This window comes from Onychostoma macrolepis, chromosome 13, assembly GCF_012432095.1.
Source record: "Onychostoma macrolepis isolate SWU-2019 chromosome 13, ASM1243209v1, whole genome shotgun sequence".
NCBI classification, from domain to species: Eukaryota; Metazoa; Chordata; class Actinopteri; order Cypriniformes; family Cyprinidae; genus Onychostoma; species Onychostoma macrolepis.
In genome coordinates this window covers 23,176,061-23,197,786 of record NC_081167.1, presented here as the reverse complement: position 1 = coordinate 23,197,786, position 21,726 = coordinate 23,176,061, and the positions used below count along the sequence as shown (strand labels likewise).

The following is a 21,726-nucleotide window of genomic DNA, read 5'->3' as shown; positions in this document are numbered from 1 at the left end:
TGCTGTTAAAAAGCTCATTTTTTAGTTTCATCTGACCAGTGTTGGGCACGTTACTTTAAAAAAGTAATTAGTTATAGTTACTAGTTACTTCTCACAAATAGTAACTGAGTTAGTAACTGAGTTACATCATTATAAAAGTAACTAATTACCAGGGAAAGTAACTATTGCGTTACTTTAAAAAAAAAAAAAGTTCAAATGTCAAATAACTTTGGATGCCCCCAATATTAAATATGTTAAATTAATGAAATGGACACTAAAAAGAATAAATTATTATTATAAAACTTTGTACATTAATCTACACTATTTATCTACTGACACATAGTATCAGTCAGTCAAGTATTATAATATAATATTATGATAATTTAATATTATATGATGATATAACTTTTGTAATTAGAATAACCTAGGATGAATGCATATTTGTCATCAATATAAAACGCACTAAGGATTAATGAGCTGCTGGGTTCATGAATATTAATCACGCTGTCTGCATTCGCTCGAATTTATTTGCTGAAATCAAAACAGGGACGATAATAGGTGAGCGCCAGCCAATGAGATTGTCGTTTGCGCATTAGCTCCGCCCACTACCAGAGAAACCGGCAGTTCTTAAAAGCTGAAGAATTCCAAAGGAACTCCGTTATTTTGACAGGAAAATACAACAAAGAATATCGTTTACATGTAGCGCGTCACTTCTGCATGTTATGAAAGACTCTCTTGCTCTGTATCTTTCTTTGCGTGCGTGTATATGAGAGAAAGCGACGGCGAGCGGTGCGCCTTTACACTAGAGTTTATGGTACGTCAAATACAGCTACACTGCGCATCCATTCAGATGAACTGAAAAATTTAATTCTAATATAATATAATATAATATAGGCTAGTAACGCCACATTTTATTGCCAGTAACGGTAACGGCGTTGTAACGGGGAAACAGTAATTCGTTTGATTACTCGTTACTGAAAAAAATAACGCCGTTAGTAACGCCGTTTATTTATAACGCCGTTATTCCCATCACTGCATCTGACCATAGAAGCCAGTCCCATTTGAAGTTCCAGTCGCGTCTGACAACTGAATATGCTGGAGTTTGTTTTTGGACGAGCTAGGAGAAGTTTTCTTGAAACCCTCCCAAACAGCATGTGGTGATGTAGGGGCTATTTGATTAATTTGTATTTATTTATTTATTTATTTTGAGGCTTTCTGACCCCAAGACTCAACTAATCTCTGCAGTTCTCCAGCTGTGGTCCTTGGAGAGTCTTTAGCCACTCAAACTCTCCTTCTCACCGTGCATTAGGACGATATATACACACGTCCTCTTCCAGGCAGATTTGTAATATCTTTATTGTAATATTGATTGGAAATTCTTAATTATTGCCCTGATGGTGGAAATGGGGATTTTCAATGATTTAGCTCCTTTCTTACAGCAACGTTCTAAATGTGTGAAGTTCAACAATCTTTTGCTGCACATCAGAAATATATTATTTTTGATCAGTGATTAAGGGAATTTGGCCTTTGTGTTCCTCATATTTATGATCCTATGAAACAGGAAGCCAAGGCTGGACAATTTCATGTTAGTCACCCTGGTGTGATAAAAATGCAAATATGAATGGGAATATACTTCAGAGATATTTTAATCATAAGAATTTCTAGGGGCACCAATAATAGTGGCCATTGTGTACTAGAGAAAAATATGTATTTCCTGATGTGATTTTCCCAAAATTATTGCTTTTTTATTATTATTATTATTTTTTTATACTTAGATTTTTTTTTTTTTACATTTTTTGAATGAAAGATCAAATGCAGACTTACTTTCACAGCCTTCTTTGACCATATTTACCAATATATATATATTTGACATTAAGCATTCTCATGTGGTTGTCCTTCGGACAAGTAAATTTGTCATTTACTTGTACGAGTATAAAAGTTACTTGCCGGAGAGAAAAAATTAAGTTAAATTGAGTTATAAATATAATTATTTATTGTAGTTATACAAAACACATTTAGTTTATTTAGATTTTTCTTTTTAAATGAAATAATGAACAAAAGAATAAAGTGTGATAATACTATTATATTTTAAAATAAAAAGTTAGAATTAAATACAAATACAATTATTTTATAGTAAACTTAAAAATAAAATGCTAATATTTACTTATATATATATATATATATATATATATATATATATATATATATATATATATAATTTTCATCATTTTCAAACTTAAATTTAAAAGTTTTAATCAGTTAAATTTAATCAGTCAATTAGTATAATAAGACATTTGGGCTGTTACCAAACAAATGAAATCAGTATCAACAAAATTCATCTTTGCAATGCAGAAGAAACAGAAGCTGCATCTGAAGTGGAATAGATATATTTACCCACTGTTTAATGCAGCTCTGAGGGACATGGAATGCTTTAACCTGAAGTTACAAATGAATAAATAATGTTTTGATACATAAAACGTTGAATACTGATATTTGAAATTATTTATTTTTTTAAATACTGTAAATGTGAAATTAAAACCACCAGTAGGTGGCATCAAGTCACTGTTAAGAAGCGAGTCATTGCGACTGAACCGAATCATTTAAACGGTTGATTCATTCAGGCACAAAACACCGTCATGTTGCTCAGAGACGTAAAACATATACATATAGCCTATATTATATATGTGTGTATATATATATATATATATATATATATATATATATATATATAATATATATGTACATATATATGTGTGTGTGTGTGTGTGTATAAACATACATATACAGAATAGCTTAGTTTATTTTTATTGCCGTTATTTTGGCAAATCCCACAGAAATAATAATTGCTTATATAAAACAGCTTATATGAAATTTAGTTTGACCTCCTGATTTTCTGAAGGTGAAGTACCTTCTTTCACAGACTATTAAAATAGAAACTTACTTGTTTCAGGCCCTATTTTGTACCTTGTTCATGGAAAGCACTTCTGTCCTTTATATTGAACCTAATGTGTTGAATGAATCATCACAAGTGTACTGCTAAACCACAAAAAATGTGAAAGATAGGGGAAAAAAGTTCGAGAGTCAATTATTTCCCACAATGCTTTGCTCCTGTGAGGGTTTAGGGAAGGTCTGATCTGGGATCAGGCTGCTGCGGGGAGAGAGCGATCCAGAGAGAGATGATCTGGGATCAGGCGAAGCGGCGGTTAAATAGAAAAAAAAAAATCTCATAAACATGCTTTTGTACGTAAGCCCTTTTTGCGATACTAGTACAACATTTTGAATCTGAAAATAAAGTAAGCTGGTCTGGAATCAGGCAGTGGGAAGTTATGGATCCAAACAGCTGATCTGAGATCAGGTAGCGAGGAGGGATTCAGTGAGAGCTGATCTGGGATCAGAAGGAGATTGAGGGCTGGGTTGGGTTGGACATATTCAGCTGGTAAAAGTTTTCGTGCGCTTTTCTCTGGGCGTAATTTGGACAGCGCGCACGGGGAGCACTAATTAATCATCGAAAAACCTTCGTAATGTTCGCCTAAACACTTAAAACAACGACACGTTCGCTAAATGCAAACTAATCGCCAGTGTGTTTATGTTTTCAGTCTGTAGCCATGATGACTCCAAACTAGCTATCGGGCTAAACGCTCCGAAATGGACTCGGTTTTGAGTGTCAGTGCGAATCTAGATCCGGATTTCAGGATGAAACCGAAGGCTAATCGGTCCAGAATCGATTCGGATTAACGATGCTCTCTAGAAAGAAGAGTAAAAACGAAGCGTCCAAGCCAGCAGAAGTTCAGGGCAAATATGTGAAGAAAGAAACGTCCCCGCTGCTGAGAAGTGAGTAACTTCAGTCAGTCTGCCTAACGTTAACTAAACCCACAAAACAGAAAACAAGCCATTAGATAATCTGCATTTTTATATAATGTACGTTACTCATTCGGCGTATTTTGGAGTATAAAACTTTTGAAAATGAAGCCTCATTTAAGTGTCCATATGTTTAATTAATTAAATGTCAATACAAGTCAAGCTTCGTGACTAAATGTTGCTTAAACAACTGTCAGAAACTCTGTGTACACTGTTACATATTCTGTCAGCCTAATAGATGTCTATTTTGTAAACCTTTTGCATTTTTTAAAAGATAATGTGTCATATGTTCATATTTAATACTGTAATTTAAGTGTAATTTCTTATAAAATTTTGTCCACTTTAAACATTATACTTAGTTTATTTTTAAAACAAAGAATATTTGATGCACACTTTACCCTATTTCAGAAATTGATTTCTCAATGATTTTTAAAAAATGTTTTTATTATTATTATTTTTAAACTATGATTTAAACTTTCTCCATAACAGGATTGGCACAGCTGTAATAGAGTACCATTTAAAATTGTGTTTTGTAGTTATGTGAATAACATCTGCTTTGTATTTTTAACACTATTGTCATTTAATGTTGCATAGTTTTTTAATTGTAAGTTAAAGTATGAGGGCATAATTGGGTGGGCAGTAAGTTAAAACACAAATTAATGCAAATGCAAATTAGCCACAACCTCATTTGTAATTCGCTTTGGACAAAAGCTTCTGCTAAACGACTAAATGTAAATATATTTTGCATAATATAGTATACATTTTGCATAATATAGTCATAGACTTCTACTTGTATTGGAAAAAATTTAGAAATCCAATTATTTTCACTCTTATGTTTGTAAGAAAAACATTTACACATTTAAATCTTGACTCGAGACATCAGGAAAAAAGATGTAGCCCAGTAAATTAAAATGATTTAAATGTGTAATATTCTTTTTATTTTAGAAACATTAATTCTTAAAAACAGTTCTTAAAAGGCAAAGAATTGTAGTAATGATCAGTTTTGCACATTTTGAGCAACTTTGTTCTGCATCACTGTTGCTCTTTTCTGGACAATTGAATATAGAATTTTATGATGGACTTTATCTTGAGCATTCTTTACAAAATAAATATTGCAGAGTACCCCTCTTCTGCTTCCCTCATGGTTTGTTCCAGATTTGATGCCCTCGTTTATCCGGCATCCAACGTTTCTTCGCCGTGAGCCCCCGTTAGTGGAGCCAGTTACGGCTGGGGTGTCTGGTGCAGGTCCATATTCCTCTGGATCTGTTGGGGATGTTAGCGTCCCCAAGAGTTTCCTGCGCAATGCCCCTCCACGGACCCCCCACGAGGTGTCACGCAGGGAGAGTCATCGGCTGTCTGCCCCACCACACCTTCATCGTGATTACTCCCCTTCCTCGCCGTCTTACATGAGCGATGCTGGTTCGGTAACAGAGAATGGAGATGGTGGCCCGTTTTACTACCCTCCAGAGCCGTACTACAATAACCAACCCAGGCGAGCACGCAGACCAGACCACTTTAATGAGAACTACAGGTACTATGAGCACAATGAACTCAGCTACCCACAAAACCCAGGACAGCCTCAGACGCCCCAGCCTCACAGTCGCCCACCCCCAGGTGAGTAACACATCATCCAACATGCAATAACACAACATGCACAGACTCATATGCATTATAAAAGACTCCTCATGAAATAACAAACATGACTGTCACTCTGTGCTATAAATATACACTGCCATAATCTGTCTCTATTTATGACACCATATGCTGTTGACTGTATGAGACCGTTTAGTCTCCTCTGTCTAAATCAAGTATTCACACTTTTTGGTCAGCCAAACTAAACCCCTTTGTGTGTGTGTGTGTATGTATAATTAATATATATATATGTGTGTGTGTGTGTGTGTGTATATACAGTCATGGCCAAAGTCATCTGGCTTCTATGGTCAGATGAAAAAAAAAAAAGAGCTTTTTAGCAGCAAACACTCAAGATGGGTTTGGTGAACACAGGGATAAAAAGTACCCCATGTGTACAATTAAATATACTGCTGTATTTTTGATGTTGTGGGCCTATGTTTCTGCTGGAGGTCCTGGACATCTTGTTTAGACACATGGCATCATGGATTCTATCAAATACCAACAGATAAAAAATCAATAAGTGACTGACTCTGTTAGAAATCTTATAATGGGCCATGTTTAGATCTTCCAACCGTACAATAATCCAAACACAAACCTCAAAAACAACACAAAAAAGGGTCACTGAGCACAAAACCAAGCTACTGCTGGCCATTCCAGTCCTCTGACCTGAACCCTGTAGAAAATGAGTGGTGAACTGAAGAGAAGAAGCAGCAACATGGAGCTGGGAATCTAAAGGGTCTGGAGTGATTCTGGATGAAGGAATGGTCTCTGATCTCTTGTCAGGTGTTCTCTAACCTCATCAGGCATTTTAGGAGAAAATTTAGAGCTGTTAAACTGGCAAATGGAGGTTTCAAAAAGTATTGAATAAAAGGGTGCTGTTAATTGTGGCCAATGTGTATTAGAGAAAAACATTTATTTCATAATGATATTTCCCCCCATTTTAAATTCTTATTATCCAGTGAAAGGTTCGATTTTTGTGCTTTTTTAAAATAAAAGATCAAAAGGATTTACAATGCAGATTATTTGATCATATTTACCAAGGGTGCCGATAATTTTGGCCATGACTGTATGTGTGACCCTGGACCACAAAACCAGTCATAAGTAGCACAAGCTATTTTTGTGTTAAATGAGAAAGTGTCAAATAGACATTACAAACTGTAGCTTTAAAAATAAATATTTGATTTGATTTAACATAAAATTTATTATACGTAAACATTTAGGCTACAATGGCCTAAGATAAATTATGGAACATAAAAGAAGATAATTTGAGAAACATCTCAGTATTTTTTGTTCATACAATGAAAGTCATTAGTAACCAAAACAGTCAACCAGACTGTTACCAACAGTCTTCAAAATACCTTCTTTTATGTTCCACAAAAGAAAGTTTTCAAACGACATGAGGGTGAATAAATGATGACAGAATTAAAAAAAATTTGGACTATCCCTTTAATGTTTTTATTTTTATTTATTTTATTTTTTTTTAATGAAATGATACTCTAAATAAGAAACTAAATCTGCCAGCAGGTTTAATTTCTTGAATGCTCCAAATATACCTATTGCACGTGAAAATAAAGCACTGTGTTTTATTTGTATATTATGTGTATTTGTAATATTCTTATTTTTTAATAACAAAGATAAAATAATGACAAAGATTATTATCTTCGTCCACTTTAGCCTAAATATCCGCCATTCTTTTTTTATATTTTGTTACGTTGAAAGGCTTTGTCTTTATAATAGGGAAATATTTATAATAGTTTGGCTGTAATGCAAAATAGTAAAACCAACATGACAAAGAATCGTGATAAAATCGTGATATTTTGCCATATCGCCTACCCCTAATTTTAGGGTATAACTGCATTTATGGAGTTGTTGCCCTGAATCATATTTGTCAGCAGTCAGCTGTATAAAATGTTAATGACGTACATGTCTGGGGGTGGGGCCAGTGCGTTCATAACTAATTAATTAACACATCAAACTGACAGCCCTAATATATAATATATATACAGTAGGTTTTATATCAGTGTTGCCTAAGTTGTATTTCAGCAGTGTTTATTACTTGACGTAAGTGAAAATGAGTGATTTGTTAGATTTGTTGTGTCCAAACAACACAGAACTACTGCAGCAAAGTGATAGCAAACCAAAATATTCACCTTGAAGACCCTGTTTCCACAAAAACTGACCATATAGAACACTACAAAACCAATATCCATGAAAGAACTGGAGTGAATGTCATTTGAAAGAAATCTCCAAGGCTGCATTTAAATCATGTCTTTATATTATATTATATTATAATATTTTTTTTTCAATGTAATTTATTCCTGTGATGGCAAAGCTGATTTTCCAGTCTTTATTCTTCAAAAATCATTCTAATTTCTGATTTGATGTTCAGGAAATGTTTCTAAATATTAGACTATTAAGATTATTATTGTGGTTTTTGTGGAAACCATGATAAATTTTTCCAGGATTCTTTGAAGAGTATAACGTTTAAACAGATTCATAAAAATGAATCAAACTTACCAACTCTAACAGTATTTTGCTACTGAAGTGTAAACAAGAGTTGAGATATTTACAGTGTTACAGTTTTATTTTGCCAGCACTGCTCACAAACTTGCACAAACTTTCTGGGCTGTCACTCTCCTGTAGTATTTCTCATTGTGTGTGAGAATGACAGAAATGTGGATTTTTCTTGGTTGCCCTTTTCTTCACCCTACACTGATGTGTTTTTCCTTGTGCTGAACTTTTCATGGTCTTCTGGGGTTTTTTGCCTTAGATTTGACCCTGCAGCTGTGATTTTGTTGTTTTCTCCCAATCTCTCTTTCATATCACTTCACCTCCTTTGTGTTCAAATTAAAAATAAAAACAAATACACACTCAGAATCATTTCCTGCATGCAGATCTGTAATACTTCCATGTGTTTGTTGTTTTCTAGCAATCGGCCGTGTGCCAGCAAAGTCGGTAGGTAATCTAACGACCGTGAGCGGGGAGGAGGCAGCTCTTCCTCCTGGCTGGACTGTTGATTGGACGATTCGAGGCAGGAAGTATTACATCGATCACAACACAAACACCACTCATTGGAGCCACCCGCTGGAGAGGGAGGGGCTTCCGCCGGGCTGGGAGAGGGTGGAGTCAGCTGAGTTTGGAGTGTATTATGTTGACCACATCAACAAACGTGCCCAGTACAGACACCCCTGTGCACCCAGGTGAGTGTCGAGACATTCCAGTACATTCTGAGACTGTTTGGTGACATATTGTATCTAAAATACACCATCTCTGCTTTTGCTCAGTGTTCCACGTTACGACCAGCCCCCTCCCCCGCCAGTCACCTACCAGCCCCGCCCACCAGAACGCAACCAGCCCGTACTAGTACCAGCAAACCCGTACCACACAGCCGAGATCCCAGACTGGCTGCAGGTGTATGCCAGAGCCCCTCTGAAGTGAGTTTCACATGCAGTCATCGTCACAAACTGTCAAACTTTGGAGGGTGGCGGAACTCGATCACATAAATGTAGGCAGCTTCGTTGGTTGTAATGGGAGTGCTTTAATTTTGATGGCATCATGCCACATCACCAATGTCCATGATGTGACTATAGATTGTTTACGGTTGCCGAGCAATATTGCAACTTGTTGCATTAATATAGAATTCAGCTGATGTGCAGTCACAGGTGTGCAACTATGTATATCAGGTTTTTAATATTTTTCGGGGGGCGACTTAAAACTCACTCTTTTGTTTATAACATCTTAGTCTTTTGAGTTTCATATTTAACTAAATGTTACATAACATGCAGAATTATTTTAGTATTATTTATACTATAATATTATAGTATTTATTCATATTTTGAATAGCCTTTTATATTTTAGTTTTTAGGGGTTTTTTCAAATTTTTATTTAGCTTTAATTTATTTAATTTATAATAATATATATTATTATTATTTTTTTTTTTTTAAGTTATATTTTTAGTAATTTCAGTACTTCCAACTCAGCTTAATTCAGTTAGTTGTAAAGTAGTCTCAGCCTCAGACATACCTAGCATCAGACCGTTGTCAAGTAAAAAATATTTTAACTTTCATTTATGGTTTTAAGTTTGTTTTCTGTCGTGTGTGTGTGTATATGTATATATATATATATATATATATATGTATATGTATGTATATACACACACACAAACACATTTTAGTTGAAATATTTTTTCCATTTTATTAATCGGCCAAAGCAGCAGACAAAGTGGGTCCTGAAAGCATATTTGTTAATAAAAGACAAGACCCCTGCTGAAAAAAGGCTGGTTTAAGCTGGTCTCCCAGCCTGACCAAGCTGGTCTTAAGCTGAATTAGCTACTTTTTGAGTCTGACTGTATGATAAGTATCCAAAACCCTTCTAAAATCTGACAAGAGACCAGTGATGGGAGACCAGCAACCCAGTTTATGCTGGGTTAATCTTCAGTCATATTAGTGTGTGGTTGTGCTTTGTCTCAGGTATGACCACATCCTGAAGTGGGAACTCTTCCAGTTGATGGATCTGGACACTTATCAGGGGATGCTGAAGCTGCTCTTTATGAAGGAGTTGGAGTGCATCGTTAAATCCTATGAGGCATATCGACAAGCGCTGCTCACCGAACTCGACACGCGCAAACAGCGGCAGCAGTGGTATGCCCAACAACCAGCCAAAAACTTCCCTCCTAACATGTGACTTGTGTGAGACACCCAAACTCCAGCCTTATCAGTGCCTTAACTGCTGATGCAGACTCTCATTTACTTCCTCAAACAGCTCCAAATATAAGCCCAAAGAGAGACCACACAAAGCCTGTTGGGAACTTTACACTATTACTCCTATATATCCTATCAGCCATTATACGGCTGTGTGTGTTCTGAGTCTATGCTTGGTTTTGACTGTGTTGTGAATGTGTTTGCACATGTTGAGAGTGTGTTTCTTTGTGCATGTCAGGACTGTGAGGACTCACTCATTCTGCATTGTCTTTTTGGACAATCACAACTATCAGTTATCAATGTTTTATTGTTTAATCAGACTCTTATTTTCAATTATAGTTGTGCTTTTAGGGTGAATCTCATTAAAAAAACTCATCCAGGTCACATTTCACCTCAAAAACAAAAAAGTTTATCGTTTGCATAAAGAAAATGAAGCTTAATTTAGGGTTATTTAAATCCGCATGAATGAACGGTTTTACATCAAATCCTTTGCAATTTAACTAAATTATAAAAATCTCTAGTTTTTGCATTACAGTAATGAGTTTTTATAATGAAAATAATGCAATAGTCGTCATGGTGCTTCATTTTCTTCAAATAAGATGTATATTGTTGTTTCTTGTGTTTTGTTTTTTTGGGAGGGTGAAATATGACTTGGACATTTCTTTGAGGTTCATCCTTTAAGGTTTAGGTGGATTCCTTTTTTAAGGAATTTGCTTCTTATATTTAAAGATGAAACTTTCAGACGGAGTCGTCACTTTATATTAAGTGATTGAGCATGCGGCATTCTTTTTTTTTCAAGAGGTTATTGCCTGTATTTTTCAGTTATGTCTGTTTGTAAAATCTATTTTGTGCATCAACACTAAATAAACCAGGACCTTGTATTGTGTGTGTGTGTGTGTGTGTGTGTGCGAGATGTTCATGAAGTTTGTCTTTCCAATTCAGGTTGCAGATACTTTTCTCTACTTATTTTTTACCAATATCCATATTAAACTTTGTTCATACTTAATATTATATAGAAGTAGATCAGAACACTATACAAGTATATTTATTTTAATTCTTGAACATTTCTTTTTCTTGCCAATCAAAAAGATTTTTAGCAGCTTTCAAGTAAGAATTAATTGAAACCTGCTCTGAAACATTGAAACAAAATAATGAAATTTTGTTTCATTAGCTCATACAAGGTTAAAACGTGTTCATCTATGCTTGTGATCAATTATGAGTGACCATAAAGACCAGGGGCCCATTAATAAACATGCATGTATAATGATCCTTAATATAAATGTACAACGGTTTCCAGAAAGTTCCAATGATTATAAATTGTCTATATGCACAAAAATAGTTTTGTCTCAAATTCGATTGAATCAACTACATCAACAGAATGCCCACAACTATCACTTTATGGATCAAAAGAAGTCTTTATAAATGAATTTATGGCAGCCTATAGTCGTTCAAGAGCATAAGAGCTAAAGAAACTAAATTTATGATGCTATGTATGTCAGATATTCTTGGTGATTTTTTTATTGAAACACACTTGGCAAATGAACTGTATTCACTTGGCTGCAAATAGCGGCCCAGGAGCTCTACCATGATGACCATTGAGTGGAGCAAATGTGCAGTATTTTCAGGTTTGATACCCCAAACATGATGGGATGGAAGGCAAAATCTCTGTCGTTTAGCTCATGATAATGACTACAACTTGTGTTTTTAAACATGTAGTATTTTATTCCCTTATAAATAGCACTGAACTCAACATACGACATCCATTACAAAATAAGCACAGACTGCTTTCATGTGAGTGTCAGAGAGAGAAACAGTATTTACAGTGAGAAGATGGCAAAATGGTGAACTGTCAGAACTAATACTGTGATTTTCTAACGCAGGCACAATCAACACAGTCAGAATCTTTTCAGTCTGATTCTCCACACTGTCTGACCGTGGGCCTGAGCTGTAGGTGCAGAATGTTGCTGTGGTGGGTGATTGTGGCGATATGTTCCTGTTGTAGCGTTGAACAGTCCCGCGTCTCTTTCTCTCTCTGACTGTACGCTTCACTGTCACTGTCCACAGTGCGTCTGCGTGAACTGTGTGGGGTCAGTTTTGTTTCTTGTCCTGCTCGGGCTGTTGGTCAGTCTGGTGTCCAGGGAAGGCGTGATTATACAACTGCCTGTGGTTTGCTGCTACACTGTACAGCTTATACAGAGCCTGAGGGAGATGGACAGGAAGATACGACATGTAAATGTGAGGTGTCTCTTCATTTTTGTAAGATGTAGTGAAATTGTTTATGTCTAAATAGGTAAGTGTGTTCAGGCGTGTGTGCAGGTAGAGTAAACACCCCTTACCTCATTTGTGCTTCCCTAAAACAAAGAAAAGAGGAATACAGTTAATCAATCTGTAATAAAAATGCGACCTGATTTTCTTTCTTTCTTTCTATCTAACTGTCTGTCTGTCTGTCTACAGATTTTACAGTTTTATTATCTATAACACTTATCTTATTTACTTATCTCTAACACTTGCTCTCTATTCATTTTCTAACTGCGTGTTTTCTTAAAAAAAGGTCTCTAACACTAGCTTTCTCTATTCTATCTACTTGTTTTTGTTTGTTATATATATATATATATATATATAAACCTTGCTATGTGTACTGTGTTAGGCAAACTGAGACTTGTCATAGCACTTGCATGTTATTGCTCTTTTGTAGGTTTTCATTGCTGCTTCTTCTAACATTTTAAAGGGATACTCCACCCCAAAATGAAAATTTTGTCATTAATCACTTACCCCCATGTCATTTGGCAATGTTTTTCATACTTTTCTGTGCCTTGACAGTGTAATTTACTTGGCAGTCAATGGGACAGTCCCAAGCCTCCCGATTTTCATCCAAAATATATTAAATTGTGTTCCGAGGACGAACAAAGCTTTTACGGGTTTGGAACGACATGGGGGTAAGTGATTAATGACAAAATTTTCATTTTGGGGTGGAGTATCCCTTTAAGTGAACATTTTAATCCACAAAAACATGGTGATCAAAAGATATATATATACACACACACATAGTGCTGTGAAAAGTTTTTTGCACCCCTTCCTGTTTTTTTATTTATTTTTTTTTATATTTGTCACACTTAGTTTAATAGTACACAAAGATAACCCAAGTAAATACAAAATGCAGATTTGAAATGATGATTTCATTTATTTAGGGAAAAAATCTGTCCAAACCTGCCTGGCCCTACGTGAAAAAGTAATTGCCCCCTAAACCTAATAACTGGTTGTGCCACCCTTTGCAGCAACAACTGCAATCAAGCGTTTGCAATAACTGGCAATGGGTCTTTGACCTTAATTGAGGCAAGTGAGGCCTGCAGTTCTTTAGATGTTGTTCTGGGTTCTTTTATGACCTCCTGGATGAGTCGTCTTTGTGCTCTTGGAGTAATTTTGGTAGGCTGGCCACTCCTGGGAAGGTTCACCACTGTTCCAAGTTTTCTCCATTTGTAGATAATGGCTCTGACCATGGTTTGCTGGAGTCCCAAAGCCTTAGAAATGGCTTTATAACCCTTTCCAGACTGATACAAGTAAACTATTTTGTTTCTCATCTGTTCTTGAATTTCTTTAGATCCCGGCATGTTGTGTTGCTCTTTAAACATGCTTCACTTAGTCAGACATGTTCTATTTAAGTGATTTCTTGATTCAACAGGTCTGGCAGTAATCAGGCCTGGGTTTGGCTAGTGAAATTTAACTCAGCTTTCTAAAATAATGTGGTTAATCACAGTTCTTTCACGATTTAATAGGAGGGGGCAATTAATTTTTCATGTAGGGCCAGGTAGGTTTGGACAGCTTTTTTCCCTTAATAAATGAAATTATCATTTAAAAACTGGATTTTGTATTTACTTGCATTATCTTTGTGTAATATTAAAATTTGTTTGATGATCTGAATCTTTTAAGTGTGACAAATTTGCAAAAAATGTCAAAAAAATTTAAAAAGGAGGCAAAAAACCTTTTCACAGCACTGTATATATTAAAGCATTTCTACATTAATTTGCTTCACTGAAAAAACATTTTAGTTTGTTTAAATATTTTTTATTATATGAATGAATATTATTGTTATTAATATTATGTGTATATACACTACCATTCAAAAATTTGGAGTCATTAAGTTTTTTATTAAAGAAATTAATACTTTTATTTAGCAGTGACGCATTGAAGTTGAAAAGTGACAGTAAATGTATTACAGTAAATACAAAAAAAAAAAAATTATATATATATATATATATATATATATATATATATATATATATATATATAATAAATGCAGTTTTATTGTTGTTGCTGCTGTTTTAAATTTTTATGTTCCATTCATTAAAGAATCCTGTAAAAATGTATTACGGTTTACACAAAAATATTAAGCAGCACAACTGATTTCAATATTGATAATAATATAGAACTTTTCTTAAGCACCAAATAATTACTGAAGGATCATGTAATACTGAAGACTGGAGTAATGGCTGCTGACAATTCAAAACATTTATATAAGTAAACTATATCTAAATGCATACTTTAAAGTACAGTAAGTATTTATTTCCTTTTAAATGTTGTGTTTTACCTGATCCCAGAGCGCTCCGGCCACCTGATCAATGACGGCGCCCAGTTCTCTGTATTCTCCTGAGTAGCGGATGTACGCCCAGGTGCACAGAGTGATGAGCGCGAAGCCCAGCACCATGTTGCAGATGCTTGCGATGATGTCAACACCCACGAACCCCGTGATCCCTGCGGCCACATACATCACAAAGATCACCACGAACAGCGTTGCGGGTGTTCGTGCCGCGTGGAAGATGTTCTTGGAGTCGTTGTGTTTGATGTACTGCACAAACAGCTCGTCGATCTCCGCCTCCAGCTGCAGCAGGTAACGCCGGCTAAACTCCTCCCCACCCATTTTCTTCACGCTGCGAAACAACGTCACCGCCTCCTCACGGATGCCCAAGTGACGCGCCTGCAGCACGCTTGGTGCGAGGAAAGGCCGATCTCCTCCGCTCACCTAGGGTGTAAGATACATTTGATGAAGGGGAGTCACACTAATACGACAAGAAATGAGTTAGTTAGTATCACACTCACCTCCTCCATCTTCTTGTTGTATAGATCTTTAGCTGCAGCCACTGCAGCCAGATTATTTGCTTCTGCTGTGGCCTGTGGACACAAGCACACCCAAACACTGTCATACTGTGTGATGCTAATAGCTCTTAGGTGTGTTTACTGTATGTCAGGCTGTGGGTGTGGAATGTGTGCGTTAGGCGTTAAGAGGTCATACCTGTAACATGGATTTTGGATGTGGCAGCTCTTCTCCCTGGTAAATCTTGATATATGCCTAAAATCATAAACAGCTGCTCAGTTCACTCAATGAATTTCACATATCAAATTAACAATTATAAACTACAGAAATTTACAAAATAGTATTGTATTATTTTATATTATATATAAACCATTTGCAGTCTGTAAGATTTTATTAATATTAGATTGAGATTTTATGAAATATTATTACAATTTAAAATAACTGTGAATTTTTAATTTTCAGCAGACATTACTCCAGTCTTCAGTGTCACATGATCCTTCAGATCAGTGTCTAAAACAGTTTTGTTTTTCAGGATTCTTTGATTAATAGAAAGTTAAAAAGAACAGTATTTATTTTATAGAATTTTTTGTAACAATGTAAAAGTCTAATGCATTCTTGAGAAATAAAAGTATAAATAAAAGGTAAATACATTTTATATATATATATATATATTTATACTTAACATCAGCAGATGGATTTTTTTTATATTAAAAAAATTTGCATTCTGAATAAAAATGCCTGTAGGTGAATTCCCATTTCATTCCTAGTAGTAGCTAATGCGCCTCTAACAATACTATTACCTTGAAGTACTCCAGAAGTCCACGGCAGGTGATTTGGCTTCCATTTATCTCTTTCACGTCCAGGTTTTTGGGGCGTAGTAACCACGGAACAAGCACTTGCAGATTATTGATAAAATCTTGATCGATCTCTGAAACACACAATTGGAAACAGGTGTTTTTGTACTTCACAGTATAAGGACGCCAACATAGCTTCCACATATTTGAGCTCAGCTACAATCTACTGATTAAGCGTGCATCTGTAGACATACCCCTCAATCTGCCATCAAAGTGTGGGTTTGTGGCCACCTTGAGTCCCGGGTGTGGCATGAGGAAGCAGGAGATGTTGGTGAAGCAGGAATGGATGTGTTTCCTCACGTTCTGCAGCTCCTCGTGTTGATTCTCTGAGATCTACATATAAACACACGTTGTGGTGGTTCTGATTTCAGTGTTGTCACATGTTATTTCCATATTAACCTCCTGACCTTTAATCTTTTCTCCAGAAATTTCATTCCTCCTTCCTGTCCATAGGGAAACTCATATGGAAAGCTCCAGTCCCGCACCAGAAAGATCATTGACTTGTGTAAAAACACATAGAAGGTGAGTACTGATGTTCATTTATAGTAGTATAATGCATATAAAAGCATTTTATAACGACAGTTTCATGAAGAACAGTCTGTTTCAGAATGATACTACAAAAAAGATGTCAGCAGAAACATTAAAATACAGCAAATACCTGAAATGGTTTGAGAAATGTTTCTTCCATGGCCAGTCTGCCGTATTCAGTGAAAAGCTATAAAGGTCAGCAAAAACAAAAGCAAAGAGTTTTATTTTGTTTTTTACGCAAGCACATTTTTTTTATAGTTATTCATTTTTACAGTTTCACAGTACAACAACAATAAACTGTACTCTAAATAAATGTCCTTTCAAGATATTCATTTATTTCATACCAGTGGCTTTTCTGTTTAACATTCAAAAAATTATGGCTTTTTACCAATATCCTTACCAATAAGCTTGTCGGGTTTATCTAATTTCAAGCATAAACTTGCAGCTGCCTATTTTTATTGTATATTTTTTTATATTATCTTTTAATTACATAGCATGATTTGGTGCACTCGTGTTTTTTCTAGTGCTTTATAAATAATTTGAATATACAAAAATGTAATAAAAAAATTTGTTTGAATCTCATTAAACTCTGATACAGTTCAACAGCATAGCGAGTGGGAAAATGAGTGTCTCTATACCTGCAGATGCTGAAGATCATCTTCCTGAACATTCTGAGATATGTTATACACCTTGAAAAAGAAAAGATGGCATCAAGGTTCCACTGAATTTCATTGAAAATATGATGAACAGACATGTTTAAGGTCACAGGTTTTTGGGGGGGATTTTACCTGCATAGAGCTTATCATGGTACTGAGGGCAAATACAGTAGCTGAGTCACGGAGAGTGGACTGGCTGTCAAAGGTCCCCTGTGTGTCCATTAGCAGCACTGCCACCTACAGGAAAAACAGCATAGTGTGCATGTCTACACACTAATGGTCCTCAGGAAATTTCCTCTGGTGTTTAGTGGAGAGTTGTTTCATTTTCACATACAGGGCTGAGTTACAGGCTCTGCTTACACAGATATATTAGATTATAGTTTCACTCAAGTCATGAGAATGAGTATACACTATTGTTCAGGGTCAGTATGTTTACTACTTTTACTCAACAATGATCCATTTATTTTCTGAAAAGTGACAGTAAAGTAATTTATAATGTAATAAAAGATTTATAAGTCAAATAACTGCGGTTATTTTGAGCTTTCTATTCATCATAGAATCCTGAAAAAAAAAGTATTATAGTTTGTACAAATTTTTTTTTAAATGTTTTTAGCATTGATAATAAGAAGAAATGTTTCTTGAGCAGCAAATCAGCATATAAGAATGATTTCTGAAGGATCACGTGATACTAAAGACTGGAGTAATGGCTGCTGAAAATTAAGTTTTGCCATCACATTTTAAAATATTACATTTAAAAATATATATTAAAATTGAAAATGTTTAATTGTAAGTCACTTTATTACTTGTTTTTATTATTATTTTTCATATTTTGATTAAATAAATGCAGCCATGGTGACCATGTTTCCTTGGTGAGACTTCTTTCAAAAACATACAAACTTACAGACCCCAAACTTTCGAACAGTAGTGCAGGTAGGTATTTAGTTTGGTTCTTACCTTGCTACCATCTGGTTTGTCCACCAGGAAGACTTCACTCCAGATCTGAATGCCAGTGGTCTCCCGCTCTGAGCCTCCTCTCCATGAGAATCCCGTCAGCGGCTCATCTGGGTCCCCCAGCCACGTATCGCTGGCCTGAACGCAAACACACATATTACAGATTACACAAACTTCAAAAAGAAGCTGATTGTGATTTGGAACTAGTCTGAGAGCAATAATACATGCATTTATACTTTAGACTATGAATTAAAGCCGGTCTCACCTGGCTGTACATGTAACGCAGCATGAAGTCCATGAGGAAGGATTTGCCCTTGCGGAAGGCTCCTGCCACAGAGATGGCCACCACCTCTCTGTCTCTAACCTCTTCAGCCAGCAGGATCTTACTGAGTGCTGCCTCGTCCAGCTCAAACGTGTGGTCATCTTTCACCACCAACACCTGCACTGGCCGCGCCCGTCCGTCTGTCTCCTCCTCCTCTGAGCTCCAGTCATACACGTTCTTATCCCCGAAAGACCCTGAACACAACCACATTTAAATATGTTAGTCCTGCTATTGCAGCGACTGTCATAGTGGTAGACATCCGACAATGTAAGCAAACCGCAGCCGACAGACACGTCATGTACTGTTAATGCTCTTAAAGCTGCTACTTTTAAATGCAGTGCTCTATATGGATCATAATGTATGGGTTGCACTGATACCTCTATGTCAAATTACTAAAATAAAAGTGAAAGTGCATCATGCAGTGTTATTTTAGTATTATATAATATTTCAAATTTGCTTTTCATTTTACATTTTTTTAATACTTTTTAAAATTTTTGTTTTCATTTTAATCTTAGTTTAATTTTTGTTCATTTTGATATGTGCCTTTGTCATTTTATTATTATTAGTATTACATATTACTATTTAGGTTTAATTATAATTTTATCTATCTATCTATCTATCTATCTATATATATATATATATATATATATATATATATATATATATATATATATATATATATATATATATATATATATATATATATATATATATATATATATATATAATTTCAGCCTTTTTAATTAACAAAAATGTTTTTAATAGTTAGGTTTACTTAAAAGTAATAACTCTGGTTGGGTATGTGTGAATTAGTGGAGCATTAATGCCACATTATGCTTTAGATAATCATCTATTTGATATCAAATAAGGCCTAAATCCAAATCAGGGACAAGTGATCATAAGACAAATGTTATGGAAGAGCATTTCAGTTGCAATGACTCAACATAAAAACATCTTTCTTTTCTCAATCTAACGTTCTCCTGGGACAAATTGTGGAGTCATGGTTTAGTAAAGCTTAATGCAGCAGACAATCCTAATGGAGCTTTAGTGATGATCTTGACCTCTGTCATCAAGGCTAGTGTGATGTGGATCATAGAGATGTTTTATGGGTTAAGAGGTCCTGAAATACATCTCAGACCTAATGCAAGAACAAAACTGGTTGTCCAGCATTATACCAGCTGCTACCCTAATGGTTAATGTGTTTTTAAGCATTATATGAGTATATGAACTAGTAATACACCAGGTTGCTCTGGAGGATCTGCCCTCTAATTGATGCATTTATCAAGCATTTCTTAAATGCAACTGAACAGTAATGGATATTGATCATGGATATAGGGCTAAAAGGACCTTAGTGGGCCTAATTCAGATTATAAGGATGTGATGAAGCTGTTCACAGCATTGCATTTACACTTCTGCCACTGGTTAGCATCAAAGCCACAACAATACTGTCCCAACACTGTAAATTATTTACATTCAAATTAGCTTGTAGAGCTCTAGTGTTCTCTCTCTCTTGCTCTTTATCATGTCATATTCACCTGGTCAGGCCTGGTTAGAGCAGCAAGCATTCTTAAGGCTACCGTGTATATTATATAAACCAGCATCTCCATACAGGCCTGTAGCAGATGTACAGAGATCTGCTTATGTGGGTCACTGGCATCAATGCACATCACTTCACACACAGTCAGATCACTTCTGATTTTAACCACTGCAATGTAGAAAAACAGTGACAAATTTTCCTGAAACATCAGTATCAATAATACAAGGACGCAGTATTAAAAATAAAAGCATGTTATTGACTGGGATGTGTAAGAAAAGGGTGGGTGCATTATACAAACGAGCACGAATTTGTGTTCCCACAGACATCCAAATACTGCAAATGTCACATTGCTTTTAAATATAGATGTTACACCAGTAAAAAAAAAAAAAATAGCTGTCATCACAAACACACGCACAGATACAGGGCGGAACAGGGCTGTGGTCCGGACCAAATCAGCTGATTTGGACAGGGGAAAAGCATTGTTTTTGTTTGTGTTTATTTGTGTGTGTTCCTTAACATACAGACAGAGTGTCTATGTAGCAGCATCCTCAAAATTTACAGAATCGCACAATAACCCGTCTCACGTCTGGATGGTTTATTGGATTAAAATGGTCTTACCCCAGCTGTCTCTGTCCTTTTTGTCTCGTGCCATGTCTCACTGGATGTTTTGTTTTAGTATTCGGGTCGGGTCGGTTCGGTTCTAAACAGCGATCATGAGACGAATGCGATGCTGGAAATCAGCTGCCAGTGATGGAGGCTCATTCTCATCTGAAACAAATGTGCAGCGCACCATTGGACCGCCTAGCGGCGCTGTGGAACCCGCGGCTGGTAAACATCTATACTGTAATGGGCGGGGCTTAGAAACCCTGACGCTGTCTCTAATTGGTTGGTCTAAATCATGGCTCTCATATTTTAACTCTTTACTGTATTATTTCAATTCAGTATTTTTGAGGATTCAATTATTATCCAGACCCGTCAGCACTGAATCCCTTAGAATAATAGATTTAACAATATCTGCTGTTTACACATAGAAAACACATATTAATTTATAACACTACTTTATTATTAATTTACCGTTTATTAAACAGTCTATTCTCTTATTGTATCTCTCTGTCCTCACTCACAATTTGCAAATAACTGTGAAACATGACGTTCACCCAATAATCATTAGAAATGGCAATATTCATAAGCTTTGCTACGTAGATCTGAGAATATCCGTCAGATGGCGCTACGCGTGCACTAAAAAGAAAATAAATAAAAATACAAATAAAAATTAAAAAAAAGAAAAGAAAAGCAAATAAAGAAGAGTTAAGCCATAATAACCCGTCTTTTACTGAAAGGCATGTTTTGTCTAGTTTGTTTAGATTTCATGCACTATAAATCATAAGCAATAGATATTTATGACTTATTATTTAAAACAAGAAAAATAAATCTTACAAATGAAGACAACAAAAATAAATAACACCAGTTAATTATTTTATGTATTGTTCTGATTATTTATTTTTCACTATAACTATTGACTGTAACCGTTGTCTAACCAGCTACTACTACTTTGTCCCTACAATGGTACCATTGTTGCTCAAATAATGCACAGTGAGTGGAGTGAATTAAAGTGAAAGA

General features: G+C 35.5%; 2 protein-coding genes across 5 annotated transcripts; one reads left to right on the top strand and one right to left on the bottom strand.

Annotated features, from left to right (window-relative positions):
• Window positions 1–3,122: 3,122 nt before the first annotated feature.
• On the top strand, window positions 3,123–11,055 carry sav1 (salvador family WW domain containing protein 1). 2 transcript variants are annotated; one of them, XM_058796877.1, is made up of 6 exons: window positions 3,123–3,219; window positions 3,576–3,810; window positions 4,993–5,451; window positions 8,399–8,669; window positions 8,754–8,903; window positions 9,939–11,055. In XM_058796877.1, exons 2-6 carry the CDS (start codon window positions 3,717–3,719, stop codon window positions 10,150–10,152), a joined length of 1,188 nt encoding a protein of 395 aa, XP_058652860.1. In that variant the 5' UTR covers window positions 3,123–3,219; window positions 3,576–3,716; the 3' UTR covers window positions 10,153–11,055. The 2 variants fall into 2 exon arrangements, with proteins under 2 accessions (XP_058652860.1, XP_058652859.1); XM_058796876.1 differs by lacking the exon at window positions 3,123–3,219 and having other exon boundaries at window positions 3,359–3,810.
• An 810-nt stretch (window positions 11,056–11,865) lies between these two features.
• On the bottom strand, window positions 11,866–20,914 carry atl1 (atlastin GTPase 1). Of its 3 annotated transcripts, XM_058794726.1 has the most exons (15): window positions 20,725–20,914; window positions 20,179–20,274; window positions 18,513–18,763; window positions 18,251–18,385; window positions 17,429–17,533; window positions 17,279–17,329; window positions 16,771–16,827; window positions 16,520–16,612; window positions 16,307–16,445; window positions 16,059–16,186; window positions 15,457–15,513; window positions 15,264–15,335; window positions 14,755–15,186; window positions 12,506–12,520; window positions 11,866–12,368 (listed from the first exon to the last, which is right to left on the bottom strand). In XM_058794726.1, the coding sequence occupies exons 1-15, from the start codon at window positions 20,756–20,758 to the stop codon at window positions 12,258–12,260; spliced, it is 1,776 nt and encodes a 591-aa protein (XP_058650709.1). In that variant the 5' UTR covers window positions 20,759–20,914; the 3' UTR covers window positions 11,866–12,257. The 3 variants fall into 3 exon arrangements, with proteins under 3 accessions (XP_058650709.1, XP_058650710.1, XP_058650712.1); XM_058794727.1 differs by lacking the exon at window positions 20,179–20,274; XM_058794729.1 differs by lacking the exons at window positions 18,513–18,763; window positions 20,179–20,274; window positions 20,725–20,914 and having other exon boundaries at window positions 17,429–17,562; window positions 18,251–18,362.
• Window positions 20,915–21,726: the final 812 nt, after the last annotated feature.

Excerpts from the sequence above, each read along its gene's own strand:
- sav1 (XM_058796877.1), top strand. The coding sequence starts at position 3,717 with ATGCTCTCTAGAAAGAAGAGTAAAAACGAAGCGTCCAAGCCAGCAGAA. Across the intron at positions 8,670-8,753 it reads AGACACCCCTGTGCACCCAG|TGTTCCACGTTACGACCAGC; the intron begins GTGAGTGTCGAG and ends GCTTTTGCTCAG. Across the intron at positions 8,904-9,938 it reads TATGCCAGAGCCCCTCTGAA|GTATGACCACATCCTGAAGT; the intron begins GTGAGTTTCACA and ends GCTTTGTCTCAG.
- atl1 (XM_058794726.1), bottom strand. The coding sequence starts at position 20,758 with ATGGCACGAGACAAAAAGGACAGAGACAGCTGGG. Across the intron at positions 20,275-20,724 it reads AAAGGACAGAGACAGCTGGG|TGGTTAAAATCAGAAGTGAT; the intron begins GTAAGACCATTT and ends TCTACATTGCAG. Across the intron at positions 17,330-17,428 it reads CCATGATAAGCTCTATGCAG|GTGTATAACATATCTCAGAA; the intron begins GTAAAATCCCCC and ends TTCTTTTTCAAG.